The sequence below is a fragment of the Odontomachus brunneus genome, unplaced genomic scaffold, assembly GCF_010583005.1.
Source record: "Odontomachus brunneus isolate Ranch 3 - 2012 unplaced genomic scaffold, Obru_v1 Obru_scaffold_052, whole genome shotgun sequence".
NCBI classification, from domain to species: domain Eukaryota; kingdom Metazoa; phylum Arthropoda; class Insecta; order Hymenoptera; family Formicidae; genus Odontomachus; species Odontomachus brunneus.
Genome location: NW_022639502.1, coordinates 1,738,304 through 1,752,450, shown reverse-complemented (window position 1 = coordinate 1,752,450; position 14,147 = coordinate 1,738,304). Strand labels below are relative to the sequence as shown.

Here is a 14,147-nt window from a genome sequence, read left to right as displayed (position 1 = left end):
GTTCAGCAGTGCAGTTACAAAAAACAGATCTTTAAATTATATCGTGTAGAGATTTCTCTTGGTACCAATATTATCCCCTCCACTTTTCGGGAAACTGTCGTCTAACCGTATTCGGGAGCGTTCCGATTAACCACGGTACGATTGGACACAACCAACCGATGAAAAGAATTATCTAGTGAATTACTAGGTCGAACCAATCATTACAATCTGTGTCCAATCGTATCATGGTCAATCGGGTCCCACCCATCGTATTCGCATCTTAAGACATTACTTAAGGTTGCCGTCCCATTGAGCACGGATCGGAACGCCGGATCGGATTTCTTACTATAATGAGCGTTCCGTTCTCTAGTTCCGTTCCGTAAAAGTTTCCTCTACCAGTCCCATGTAGCAAAAACGGAACGGATTTCTAGTTATAAAATATATTTCACTCTTCAATTAAATATTTCAGAATATTCATGACAAGTTATCGACAAGATAATTGCATAAATTATGTATATAATTAATTCTGTCGCGTCAAAATAACGAAATATTGACGAATTAATCATATTTATTTGCGACCGACGCGCCATTCCGTTCCGTTTTTGCTACATGGGACTGGTAGAGGAAACTTTTACGGAACGGAACTAGAGAACGGAACGCTCATTATAGTAAGAAATCCGATCCGGCGTTCCGATCCGTGCTCAATGGGACGGCACCCTAAGACGATCTTGAAATAAGATTCGACTATGAATACTGGCCTTATATATATTGTATTATATATATTGTATTTTATATATATATATATATATATATATATATATATATATATGTGCTTCGATAAAACTGGAGGCATCCATCTTGCTCAACACTGAGCAAGATGTTGTGCTTCAGCGTACTTTCAGTTCGCTGAAAAACATGACGACCGCTGAGTAAACATGTTGCGCCGCTGAATGCGTTAAAGAATGCGTTCAGCGAACTCAACAATTGCACAACAGTTGAGTAATTCGTCAATGTAATTGATCTAGATTTAGGGATCTAACAGTAAAAACCAATAATCGCTGATTGTTCACTGAGCGCTTTTTTCGCTGAACGCGCCCAAGTATTGTTCAGAGAGTCAATTCTGTATCTCGAAACGAAGTAAAAATTACAAAAGTGAGTACATTCACTAGGCACTGACCAATGAAATTACGAATATTCTAGTATATTTGCTCACTTTTGTAATTTTCACTTTGTTTCAAGATACAGAATCGACTCCCAGCAGAAAATTATAAAACAGTTGTGCAACCGTTGTGTCCTGCTGAACGCAGTCATTGGTTAACTTATGTCGGAACCGTAAAAAATTGACCAATCATAGTCGAATTATAGAAGAATGATCGATTGTAATTAATCAATTTTTTACGGTTCTGGCATAAGTTAACAGATTACGGCCAACGTAAACTAGCCTTTAAAAGTAAAATTTCCTCGGAAAGAACGGAATGCAACCTTAATAGCATTTGCGTTGGTAGCGCGACAGCGAGCTCCCCGAACACACCCAACATACAATCATTCCCCTTGGGCTTCACCCCCGCGACAATTCGCTTCGTCTATATATTCTTACATCCATGCGCAGACTTAATATGTGTGCTTTTATTTTTTCGTAGGAAATGGAAAGTGCAACATAGTGCAGTTAAAGAGAGCAGTTTCAACTAGTGGCTTTGAAAAGGTATCAAAAGAGGTAAGAAAAGACGACTGGCATGTCTGACAACTATGAGTCGATTGGATCTTAGTAAGTATACGTGTACCATTTACTCAATTTACCGTTCATCATAAATCTTCACCGGCCGTAATTTCGCCAGCGTGCTTTTTTTTTTTGTGAAATTTTGATTGTATGCCAACGCGATCGAACGCATTCGCGAAAACAGAGAGACGGTCAAAAGTGGTGAGTAGCGTTGGCGCAATAACCAGTCAAAAACACGCCGTTTGATTGTCAGCCAAGAGGTACATTTCAACGTGCTCACAAAGATTATTTCGAGATAATAATACAACAAAATATATGACAGTTTCGTTATTTATTTTTCATCTCCCGATATTTTTTATAAGGAAATGATAATTTGTATTTTGATGCACTTGGTTTCTCGTAGCTCATTTTTGACAACAAAACGTGGTTATCACCACGTAGCTTCAAGATTATAAATTTGCGCTCAATTTTAAGAGATTTATTTTTAAATAGGTAAACAAAGCGATGATGGCCGAGAGCAAAAACAAAAGGAGATGAGGCAAGACTGAAAGAGTGGAACAGCTGTGAACAGCAAGAATACAACTAAGAAGAACAAAGGAGAAGCTAATGTGTGAATACACATTTGACACACTACGAATATTATCTACTAATGTTTGGTGATTGATAAACACATGTGCATAAACTAAAGTAAATGGTTGAACATATCGATTAATCTTGTAAAACAGAAGAGTTAGATAATAACGTTAATCCATTCTTAGAAGACACTAATCTTGGCTTAGTCTTCAATATCATACACGATAAACAGTGAGTATTCTTCATATCAATATAATTGTGCTTTAGTCTCTCATATTGTATCCTATTCCATGATACACACATTGGGAAAATTATAAAAATAATATATGTTACACACGATGTATTTACAATAAATAATATATGATATGTTGTAATTAAGTTATTTTAAGTTACGCTCCAGGTATCCATGAATAATTTAAATTTTTCTTGTAATATTCCCAATTTCTATATCACTGTAAAGTCTGTTAATTTAAAAGTAATGATAAATATTTATTTTAGTGAGTTATCGGGCTCATAGAGTGTTTGATAGGTATAGTTTGATTATAACTGTTTGCTGATTATGCTATCAGTGTAGAAAATAGCATTGCAAAAATAACATGCAAAAAATAGTGCATCCTTTATATCTTTTGTCTCTCATTGTTACTGCTGTATCATTCCTGTAAGATACATGGGCTTACAGCTATTCTATGTGCAATATTCTCCTTTTAACACGACGGTCGTGCTTGATAGATGGATTACAGCTCGCTGATCGCATTCGATTTCGATCACACCATCTGCGAGGACAATTCCGATATGGTGGCGCGAAAATTAGTACCTGAGGAGAAGATACCAGAAGATGTGAGGAGCTTATATCAGTCTAATGGCTGGCTGGTATACATGAACAAAATCTTTGAGATCCTGCATAAGAATTCCATCGATAGGAAGCAAATCAAGAACGCCATCATTGCTATTCCAGCGGTCGCGGGCATGGAGAAGCTGCTCGCCACTCTACATGCCAACGGCCACGAGATCATTATCATCAGTGACTCGAATTCTTTGTTCATAGACTGGTGGCTGAAGAGCAGGAAGCTCGATCGCGCTGTGTTACGAGTCTTCACAAATCCGGCCTACTTCGACAACGACGGCAGGTTGAAAGTCGATATGTATCACATGCAGCGTACTTGCAATCTGAGCAGCATTAACCTATGCAAGGGAAAGATATTGATGGATTTTATCGAAGAGCGACGCGCGCAGAACGTGTATTACGACAGAATAGTCTACATCGGCGACGGCAAGAACGATCTGTGTCCGATCTTACGTCTCTCTGAGACCGATTTGGCTTGCCCGCGCAAGGACTACGTGCTCATCAAGCGTTTGACTAAGTTACCTCGCAATATGTACCCAGCAGCAACTATCGTGGCATGGAAGGATGGTGAAGACTTGCTGCAAAGTCTAGAAGAGGCTCAAAGAGCTGTGAAAAAAGAATAATTCTGTGTCGAACATACGTCGTATATTCTTCCTCGTTGAGTTGCCGTACGAGAAGAACTTGCTCGCGTCACGCTTATCGCGCTAATTAACTGGAGTCATTAACTGGAGGCTTATCAAGCATTATGAGATACGCGAGTAATTGTATTTGCTTTCTCAATTTTCCACCGTCGTATTTTCCGATAACTCTCTCAAATCGCACTTACCGGTTACGTTATTAGGGAAGATATTGAATAACAGGTCGTTCTTGTGAAACTGCATCTGTTTTGTGAAAATAACGAGTAAATTGTGTTTTCTTTTTTGGTGAGTAACAACTCCACATTTTATATCGAGTTATTACAAACTAAAGATACAATATTATTATATCTTAATAATAACAATAATCTTAGTAATAACGATAGTAAATCTCAATTAAAATAGTTTTTCGATGCAATTATATAAGTGCACGATATAAATTATACAAATGACATTACACATGTTATATATTTATCTCTAGAAATTATATCGAAAGTGATTCTTGTATATATCGAGCATGTTTGGCGCATTTTTCAGAATAAAATCTATTTCTTGATAAATAAATGTTATGAATTCAGAGTGATAGAAGACTATATTCGAAACGCAAGAGTCGTCGACCTATCGTCGTGCGATCGAGATCGATCGTGCGAGAAAATATATCTGTATATTTCGAATTCAAACTCAAATCCAGATCGCACGGCATCGTTTTCATTATGCGATAGTGCACGATACGCAATAACCAGTCGATATACAATCTGTATTTCTCTCGCGATGCGCGCGCACCGTGGAGGTTAAGACGGGCTTGTGACGTGCACACAGTGATGCGCACGGTGCCTCTCTAACGTTAATTGTTGTTACGTTACTTATTGTCGTTCGCTATCGCGGACGTGGATTAAAAAATCTGACGAATTCCGCTCGCGTGACCGACAATGTCGCCGTGAAGCCTCAAATATCCGATCGACGATCGAGTATCTCGATTTTCAAATCTCGAAGCAGCCCTTCGAGCGATTGTCTCCCTCTCTCCGCAATTACCTATATAGCGATTGGAACTTTATTCGTGATAAGCGATAAGTGAGTAAACGACCGTCCACTTTGCGAATTAATTCCTTTCGTTTGACGTGACAAGCAAACACCAAGTATTTAGCGCTGTTGAATCGCATGACGCCAGTACTTGCAGTCGTGTCGGGCTTTTTCCGCTCTCTATATGTAGCACGGGGTACGATTATTTGATTACCTATCCGAGAATATTTCTCGTCGTCAACGATAATCCATGCGGAGAATAGTGTAGTTGCATACGGTACTCTAGAAGACATTGCAAGTGTTCCGTAAAAGCGATACTTTTACGTGCTGGAGATATACATTTACACATGAAAACAAAACTTTGATATCAACACGCAAGTATTATTTATATATTTGTGTATGGAATATAAAATCCTAATTTTAATTGAACTTAATTACTTATAATTGATATTATCATTATTGGATTAAATAGTGCATATATCTTACTCAACTGGATATATTCTGTTCTCTTTTGCATTATCGTTACTATGAAAAGCTCTTGGATTTGTACTATATGTATATTAAAGATATCTTGTGCATTTAAAAAAGTAACTTTTGAATGTCATTAAGTATTATTTATATTTGTATAGAATATGAAATTACAAATTACAATTTTAAACAAACTTGATTATTTGCAATTGACATTATTACTGCATTAAATGCACATAATTTACTTAAGTATCCTGTTTTCTTTCGCATTGTTGTTGCTATGGAGCTCTTGGATTTATATTATATGTATATATTAAGAATATTTTGCATTAAAAAGCTTTTGGATATCACAAGTATTACTTATATTCATTAAATACGAAATTTTAATTTTAAGCAAACTTCATTATTTGCAATTGATACCATTACTTTATGTATTAAATAATATATATGTATATATATTTTTTTTTATTTAGCTGGATATATTCTGTTCTCTTTTGTATTATCATTGCTACAAAGTTTTTGGATTTTTATTATGTATATATTCAGAATATTCCTTATAGTGCCAAAAGAAATTGCACTCAAGAATGTAGTGTTGGTTAACCATTGGGGTGCATGGATGCATGAAAACACTCTCAGTAGAGTTCCCAAGAATATTGGTGACCAGAGAAGCACGCATAATATCAATAATATTTTGACAACTCTACATATTCGTGTAATGCAATTTACTTCTAAAAGCATATCTCTGTTCTGTGCTTCCACACAGCTCTCGTGATTTTTACCTGTTGTTCCTATATCTGTTCTGCTACCGTGATTGTCTGTTGTCTCTAATGATTTGTTGAAACCACTGGTTGAATTTTGGCGACTAGTGCTTCCACTGCTAGTGGAGAACCATTCCGTACGAGTACCCTCCTTAACAATAACTACGTTATCATCGTCGTCGGTGTTACCGTGAAGCAGAATAGACATGAGATCGACCTTTGCTTTTAACATCGCAAGCGTATTCTCACACGCGTGCTCCCCTCGCACTTGTAGAATGCAACAGAGCAGAATCGGCAGGAAGTATATCGCGAAGGACAATACGAACAAGTGCAATTTTAGAAATTTATTCGAAACGAAGCACTCGTTGATCATGTGAGGCGAACTGCTTGTCCCAGTGTCAAGATCGTGATCAAAATGATCGTATTTAGATAAGTCTGCTATCGAGTTAGGCTTTATCCTCGCGATAATGCTCTCCAAATTGTTTTGCTTAGGCTGCTTACTGCCGAATCGACCTACCGAGTGATTACGATGGTGTTTCAGCGCGGTGTATACGCTGGCAGCATGAATACGTTTCAGTATGTCGGCATATATTTGATTGTCGGAGAGGAATGTTGGATTTTGCGTGATGGAGATGTTCGCAGTACTCGGAGTCGTGTCTCCTTCCGCTTTTGCGAAATATGTCTGCGTGTCCTCTTCGTAGCTGTCATTCTTATTCTGGATTGACGTTAGTATTATGTTATCGGAGCTGTTCGGTGTAGTCCAGTTTGATTCCTCTGACGCATTCTTCAGCAAGTCGTGAAACAGTAATATCTCTGGATCTTCATTGAAATAAGTGTGATTATCTACCTGCGACGATAGATTGTAGACACTCGCGATTCGCTTCACTGTATCGTTTGTAGTTTGAGCTCCTTCTGCCTTATCGATACCCGTAACACTTTCGATGCTTGTATTATTTGTCACAACGTAATCCGTCATATTCCGCAATCTGGAGACATCGAGAAGATTCGTGGCTTTTGTATTCTCCGTAGAATTGCGTATGTAGCTCAGCGCATTCTTGACGATATTCTGTACTTTAGATATTATCTCATTCACTTCCACGCTGCTGACGTTTAATTTATTCGACGCTTTTTCATCAATGAAGTAATAATTTCCCAGTGATGTCGCGTGTACGCCGGAGCCGACGATCTCCTCAGCATCAGAGAACACGTGAAAGCTCACTGGGAAATTACTCTCGAATATGCATTCGGTTTCCTCCGTACGTCGGACAGTGTTCATGTCGTCGTATCCAGCGAAACACAGAATCGCTGTGACGAGGAACGGCACGAGCCAATGACTGGTGACGAGAAGACTGGCCGGCTTCTTGTCGTCCTGCTTCGCCGTCTGAAATCGGAACGTTTTCATAATCTTCTGGACGATATTCGCGCTAACTACGTTACTCGGTTGAGAAGCCAACTCTCGTTGGTCTTCTGACGTCGCTCTTCTTCGACGCGCGACTTCAACGTGCTTCGTCTCAAGCCGAGCATCGCTCATTGACGATCTCATTGCATCGGCGCATCTTCGCTTCACGCACGCCACATTGAGATTACATTGTATGGCAAAAGTTAGCAGAGATATGAGCGCATTTGTCAATGGAGCGAGCAGTATTCCGTATTGCATAAATACATTCTTCGCGTCGCACGTCAAAGTTACGTTGGAGTCTACGTCACGAGCTGCCTCGCGGTTCAGTTCACGAGCCCGCGGGAACAGAAGCTTGTACTCGCCGTCATTCTTGATCGTCCACGTGCGATCAACCTCGGTATCGTCGGTATTATTTTGCCAGTTGTAACTAAATCTTACCCCGGCTTCGATGTGACTCACGAGCAGTACAATAGCTGTTACTATGGAACTGAACACGTCGGACGTCGATAGAATGTAAAACGGCGATCTCTTCTTGTGCTTACATCCTTCTCGCAGTAACGTCGCAAGCGTGATGAAACCGGATAACAATAACGTGTAACCCGCTGCGTCCAATATCGCGGGATGCATATTGAGATTCTTTGAGAGATGCCACTTGTTAGATTTCCCTGAGCTGATACTTTATACTGATGTTGTTGAAACTGCCACACTTTCAGCTTGGCAGGAACAGACTGGACAAAGCGATTTATTATAAGCGCATGCATACTGTAACGTTACTGTACGTATGTGGGTACTCATTTTACACCGTTGATATATATCTTTTTTTCGACGTAACGGTACCGACAGCATGAGGGTACAGAATACTTATCAATTTAAACTGGCGGTTCAACGTATCCATGTGTTGTTAGAACACTCGTGTCATAAATTCTTCGCTGCCGTTTGCTTCGTCGGGAATCGATCGACTGTGTTGTAAAATTGAGACTATTCTTAGTTATTCCTGGCAAATGCTGTCAGACTAGTTTCGCGGAATAAATGGAGCGGAGTTTGTTTTCTGTTACAGCGCACCGTCGACATGTCGATACGCCGGAAAAGCGATCCGTCTATGACCCAACGTATTTGGGATACAATTAAAATCACGGTGCATCAAAGAAGTTTACCCAGTAACGACCGTATGGTGCGACATTTGGCTCGTGTTTACGGCTTCACCGAACAGGAAGCTCAGGAGGAACTCAATAAGGCTGTTGAGGACGGTCTTGTCTTCTTGAAGAAAGTACCCACGAGAAACGGCATCGAGCAAGAGAGTTACAGATTACCGCCGATGGATCTATTGGCTACTGCCGACAGTCACGATTGGTATTGTTACAAGTGTCAAAGAGCAGGAGCAGTTGAGTGCTGCGAACAATGTCACAGAGTGTATCATCCGGAATGCTACAGCAGCAGTACTGTAAAATCGAAGATCTGTAACTTTTGCGAGGTAATTATCCTGATAAATAAATTTACACATAAAGATAAATAAATAAAAAAAATATATATATCACCTTACTTGACAATTTAGCTCCCTGTTTACGCGCCAATGTGTAATTTCGACGCATTAAGAACGTGATATTGCAGAAAATAAATAGCGACACATATCCCGACAAGACTGAGCTGAATCACATCCTCAGCTTCACATGCGGCCATCTGAAAGCAAAATTACCGCCGGAAATCACAAATCGCACGATCGTTTTTAACAACGGCCCAATCGTTACGCCCGCCAATGGCTTCTCCGGGCCAACCTGGGTGAGCGAGGGCGAGGATGCTTGGCGACCGAGTATTCTCGTAAAGAAACACATGGATTTGGCGATAATGGACGCAAAGACGAGCAACAAAGAGTACAAGAATCTCGCCGAGTTTGAGGCTGACGCGCACAATATTCTACACAACATCATGATATATCACGGAAGTATGGAGAATACGTATAGCTTCAAATGTCTATATATCTTACAATGTTGTAATGTATCTAGATACATTTATTTAATTACAGTTGATACATTTATCTAATTACAATATCTAGATACTTTTGGTGTATTTTTTATCTATAACTAGTTAGAATTTTTATTTCAGTAACTGTATCTGTAACTAATTTCATTTTATTTTGTATCTATATCTAAAGTGTTAAACTCACAGTATAGATAAAAGTACAGATTTAAGTCATAAGTAGATACACAAAAAGTATCTAGATATTGTAATTAGATAAATGTGTCTATTGTAATTAATAAATGTATCTAGATACGTTACAATATTGATATACATAATATTTATATATAATATCTATATATAATATCTTCTTCTGATGCACTCTGTTACTGGAGGTTTGCAATCACTTCTCTACTTTAGGCTGCTCTTAATAGGTTTTGGACATTTATGCCGGTCAAGTATCTCCTGAACAATCTGAATTATCGTATTAATTGTTGTTCCATTTTGCTCGCAGCTCAAAGCGTAATAGGGGACATGGGCCAATCGATGTACCAGGATTGTTGTTACGATCTTCAAGAGATTCGCCGTTGTGCAGACTGCTATCGCATATCGAATGAAAAGTCCGAAAAGATGTGGTTTTGCATACCGTGCAACCCTCCTCATCAGTTGGTCTATGCGAAGCAGAAAGGATATCCGTACTGGCCCGCCAAAGTTATGCAGGTTAACGGCAACGTGTACGACGTGCGTTTCTTCGGAGGTCATCATATGAGAGCCCACATCGAGAAAGTCTTTATTCGGCCCATCTCCTCTACGCCGCAAAATTTGCAAGTACGCACGAATATCCGCACTCTGGATTATTCTCGCGGTATAAAATCAGTTGTTAGTAAGATTAGTTTGTGATCGATTCTCGCAGATACGCGAGTAATATTATGTTTAGAGAAAAAAGATTTTTCGCGAAATATCGATTTAGAACTTGTAAACTCTAAGCGTATTAATATTCATAACGACGAATTCTTGTATAGCCTCCGGAAAAAGGGAAGTGGAAAGAAATGGAGGTACGCATGTTTAAAACAGACAAGCAAGAGTGTACAACTAATTTCTTTTCACGGCGTTTTTATAATCCCGTAATCGAGATATATTTCTCGTGTAACCAGAAGCTCTATCTCTCGTAGATAAAAAGATCTACGGCATGGAACAGGGCTTTCGAAGAGCTGAAGCATCACCAGCATTTGCTGGCGAAGATGGGGAAGAAGAAGGAGGACATTAATACTACAGAGGACGACGACGACGGTCCTACTCCCGCGAAAATACGGAATCAAGAATCGTCGAGTTCGAAGGGTGCATCGCATAGTTCGAATCTGCCGAAGCAGTTGATGAAGGATCTGAGAGTGAAAGTCGAAAGATTGAGCTCGGATGGACACGAGACGCAGACCGCGAACGATGCGGCAGATAACAAGGTCAACGCCTCGAAGAGCAACGGAGCGAACGAAGATAGACAGGTGCCTCATTTACCGGTGGCGGAGGACGAGCCCGCTCGGGAAATAACGAGTACCTGTCCGCAAGGTTTGAGAAAGGAGGGCTCACAAGAGGATATGGTCACGTCCAGTTGCCAAGAACCGAGATCGAAGTGCGTACTCGTGCAGACTGAACAAATTCAAGCGGATGGGCTTCCTCCAGCTAAAGTAAGTTTATGACTAAAAACTTCTCAAGATCGCGGTTGTCGATCGCCTCTCTTCGTGAAGTTTTTATTTGCGGAATAGCGAAATGCTATTTGATCACCGTACGCGAGTCGCATATTATTCCAAGATGTTACTGTCTTCTGCAATACAGAAGCTATAAATTACGCGCATGCAACTATTTTTTATTTGATTATTTACCGATGAAGCGAAACTTTCAGATCAAGAGGGAACGCAGAACTTCCGAACAACCGTTGACAACGGCGTTGGAAAAGTTACGTCGTGAACTGGAGCTTGACAAGTGTAGGGAACTGGAGAGACTACAGGCGGAATACAGGAAAGAGCTACGGCAAATGGAGCAGAGGCACAAACAAGCGATATCTGACATAAAAAAGAAACAATGGGTAAATTTTTTAGTTCGCCTTCACGATCTTTTTCTTTGAAATATGACTGTTTTATGTGCATGTAATTTGTTGTAGTGTTACAACTGCGAAATTGAAGCGATATATCATTGTTGTTGGAATACCGCATATTGCAGCACGGAGTGCCAACAAATTCACTGGCAACGCGAGCATAAAAGGGTGTGCAGACGTAAGCGTTAATTCACCTGAAGAATGCGACAAGTACAATAATAAACGCGTTTAAAAAAATAAGAGTATTCGTTTTCATATACATGTACATATACATATATATGTACAGAGTGTCCCGGGGAATATCCACCCCAATATCTCTGTTAGTAATCGTAACTATTAGATGTGATTAGATTAAATCTGTAAAAAAATGCTTGTTATGTAGTATCAAATCAAAGTAGATTCTATGTTTTTAATTTTATGAACAGAGAAAATAAAAACTTAAATAGTAAAATAAGCAAATAAATTTAAGATAACTATAAATGTAGAAACGAACGATAAATTTTCGTTTAATTTTTGACTAACTAGTGAATTTCTCCAATTAAATGTGCTAAGAATAGAAATGCAATGAATATGATATATATATATATATATATATATATACACACATATATATATATAGATACATACATATATACATACACATATATATATACAACGGAGAGAGAGGGGAGGGGGTGCTCTGTATGCATATATATACATATTTATATAAAATCTGTAGAAGCACATTAATATATTCTTGACACAAATTCAGTATGCCTTTATGAACTTCCATCTTAAAAAAGGTGGAAGAATTGTTATGTGTACACACAAATAAATCTTAAAAGACTGTTCTTACATGTACCAAGTGATACAGCAAAGTAATTTTCGAATGATCATAGTTTTATACATCTTGATAACTGTGCAACAAATTTCGAAGGAGGATGATGATTATAGGATCATATGTGTGAGAAAATAATTCTTAAGATATATATATATATATATATATATAATCTCGTTAATCTCTTGGCGTGTGCGCGCGCGCGCGGGCAATTATGTCATTCTTATTAGATATAATAAACTTTGGTTCCATATGCAATACGAATAACAGATTTGAATGTAACTGTATACGCGTGTTAATGATAATACGAACAAATGAATATTGTTACTAAATATTAGTAGTAATGGAAAGTTCTTAGCTTTAAGTTTTGCATCGACCGAAGCAACATTTTAAATCGAAATATTTTGCCGTCATTTTGCGGTTTTGAAGTGTTGATTAATGATTAAAAAACGCCATGTAACAAAAGGCATAACCTCAAAAGTTAATAGTGTTCATGATAGCAATAACTAAAGAGCATATTCGATTTTCTATCCAGCATCTCTAAAACAATGCTGCTGAAGTTGCCGAAATGATTTGTACTGCATATAGTGATAATGCTGTAAGTCACATAACGTGTAAAAATTAGTATAAAAAATTTCGCGACAGCAATTTTGGTCTGAAAGACGCCGCGTCCTCGACGAACTGTCAAGTTTATATCGGATGAGCTGCAGGTATTATTAAATCAAAACATAGCGTTCAAAAAGAACTTGCAGAACAGCTGGGAATCAGCCAAAAAGCCATTTCCGTTTGCATCAATTAGGAAAAATTTGGAAGAGAGGAAAGTGAATGCTGCATGAATTGCTGAAGAAAACAAAGTGTGCCAACACCACACTATCTTCTAAGTCGATCCAAACAAAAGGTTTTTTTGCAATGAATCATAGATGATGAAAAACTGATCCTGTACGATAATCTCAAGCGCAAAAAATCATGGGTAAATCTTGACTAGTCAATGACATTCATTGCAATATCCACAACAAGAAGGTTTTGCTCTGTATTTGGTGGAACTGAAAAGCTGTGCTCTATTATGAGCTGCTGAAACCAGATGAAACAATCACGGCAGATCGCTACCAGTAGCAACTCATTAATTTGAGCGATGTATTGCAGGAAAAGAGGCTATTTACTGGGCAAGGAAACCACAAAGTCATTCTATTGCACGACAACGCACGGCCACATATTGCTGAGGCGACGAAGCTGATCATCGTTGGGCTAGGAACTTCTTCTGCACGTGGCGTATTTACCAGACATGGCTTCTTTCGATTATCATCTATTCCGGGCAATGCAGCATCACTTGGCTGATACACACTTTAGAATAGAAGTTCGAAAAAGCATCGATAACTTTATCGTTCGAAACCAATGTGCTTTTATTACCGAGAAATTCGCAAGCTGCCCGAAAAATGGCAGGTTATCAATAATAACGAGGAATATTTCGATGATTAAGTTATTTCCGTTTGTTTTCAAATAAAGATTGAATTTTGCAAAAAAGAGCTAAGAACTTTCTACTATTACTAATAACTGATTCTGGATTATTGATCAAACTCGTCTTCATGTATTTCACCTTTTTGTGATTCTTATTTCAATTTTTGTTTATCAAATTAAAATATCTTTTTATGACAAAACAGCAAGTCATTTAGAAACATCAGTATATTTATTTTAGTAAAACACATATACACACAAAACAATTTTGTAATCAATATACAGTGTTGCAGAATGTGTTTACATATGTTGCACTAACACTACATATATTAAAGAATCTATATTAATTAGTTAATATATTATGTATTGAGTCAGTAAAAATTTAAATAACAAACAAGATTTCTAAAGATTATATAACAGTTTCTAGGAATCCTATATATATA

The 14,147-nt window shown here is 38.3% G+C and overlaps 3 protein-coding genes across 14 annotated transcripts; 2 read left to right on the top strand and 1 right to left on the bottom strand.

The window, feature by feature from the left end:
• Positions 1-1,533: 1,533 nt before the first annotated feature.
• On the top strand, positions 1,534-4,213 carry LOC116845443 (pyridoxal phosphate phosphatase PHOSPHO2-like). 4 transcript variants are annotated; one of them, XM_032818129.1, is made up of 3 exons: positions 1,534-1,693; positions 2,189-2,500; positions 2,999-4,213. In XM_032818129.1, the coding sequence occupies exon 3, from the start codon at positions 2,999-3,001 to the stop codon at positions 3,734-3,736; it is 738 nt and encodes a 245-aa protein (XP_032674020.1). In that variant the 5' UTR covers positions 1,534-1,693; positions 2,189-2,500; the 3' UTR covers positions 3,737-4,213. The 4 variants fall into 4 exon arrangements, with proteins under 4 accessions (XP_032674020.1, XP_032674019.1, XP_032674021.1 ...); XM_032818128.1 differs by having other exon boundaries at positions 1,554-1,744; XM_032818130.1 differs by lacking the exon at positions 1,534-1,693 and adding an exon at positions 1,751-1,897.
• Positions 4,214-4,550: 337 nt separating this feature from the next.
• Positions 4,551-13,775, top strand: LOC116845442 (zinc finger MYND domain-containing protein 11). Of its 8 annotated transcripts, none has more exons than XM_032818119.1 (9): positions 4,551-4,819; positions 8,451-8,864; positions 8,987-9,332; positions 9,861-10,174; positions 10,369-10,401; positions 10,519-11,028; positions 11,244-11,426; positions 11,502-11,613; positions 13,396-13,775. In XM_032818119.1, the coding sequence occupies exons 2-9, from the start codon at positions 8,463-8,465 to the stop codon at positions 13,470-13,472; spliced, it is 1,977 nt and encodes a 658-aa protein (XP_032674010.1). In that variant the 5' UTR covers positions 4,551-4,819; positions 8,451-8,462; the 3' UTR covers positions 13,473-13,775. The 8 variants fall into 8 exon arrangements, 7 of the variants coding, with proteins under 7 accessions (XP_032674010.1, XP_032674014.1, XP_032674015.1 ...); XR_004378246.1 differs by having other exon boundaries at positions 4,552-4,819; positions 11,502-12,850; XM_032818123.1 differs by having other exon boundaries at positions 4,553-4,819; positions 9,002-9,332.
• LOC116845441 lies at positions 4,904-8,453 on the bottom strand. 2 transcript variants are annotated; one of them, XM_032818117.1, is made up of 2 exons: positions 6,016-8,453; positions 4,904-5,050 (listed from the first exon to the last, which is right to left on the bottom strand). In XM_032818117.1, exons 1-2 carry the CDS (start codon positions 8,018-8,020, stop codon positions 4,983-4,985), a joined length of 2,073 nt encoding a protein of 690 aa, XP_032674008.1. In that variant the 5' UTR covers positions 8,021-8,453; the 3' UTR covers positions 4,904-4,982. The 2 variants fall into 2 exon arrangements, with proteins under 2 accessions (XP_032674008.1, XP_032674009.1); XM_032818118.1 differs by lacking the exon at positions 4,904-5,050 and having other exon boundaries at positions 5,138-7,375; positions 7,832-8,453.
• Positions 13,776-14,147: the final 372 nt, after the last annotated feature.

Coding starts and splice junctions, on each gene's coding strand:
- LOC116845442 (XM_032818119.1), top strand. CDS start 8,463: ATGTCGATACGCCGGAAAAGCGATCCGTCTATGACCCAACGTATTTGG. Junction 8,865..8,986: donor AGATCTGTAACTTTTGCGAG/GTAATTATCCTG, acceptor CGACGCATTAAG/AACGTGATATTGCAGAAAAT. Junction 11,029..11,243: donor ATGGGCTTCCTCCAGCTAAA/GTAAGTTTATGA, acceptor CGAAACTTTCAG/ATCAAGAGGGAACGCAGAAC.
- LOC116845441 (XM_032818117.1), bottom strand. CDS start 8,020: ATGCATCCCGCGATATTGGACGCAGCGGGTTACACGTTATTGTTATCC. Junction 5,051..6,015: donor AACAGATATAGGAACAACAG/GTAAAAATCACG, acceptor AATGTCTTCTAG/AGTACCGTATGCAACTACAC.
- LOC116845443 (XM_032818129.1), top strand. CDS start 2,999: ATGGATTACAGCTCGCTGATCGCATTCGATTTCGATCACACCATCTGC.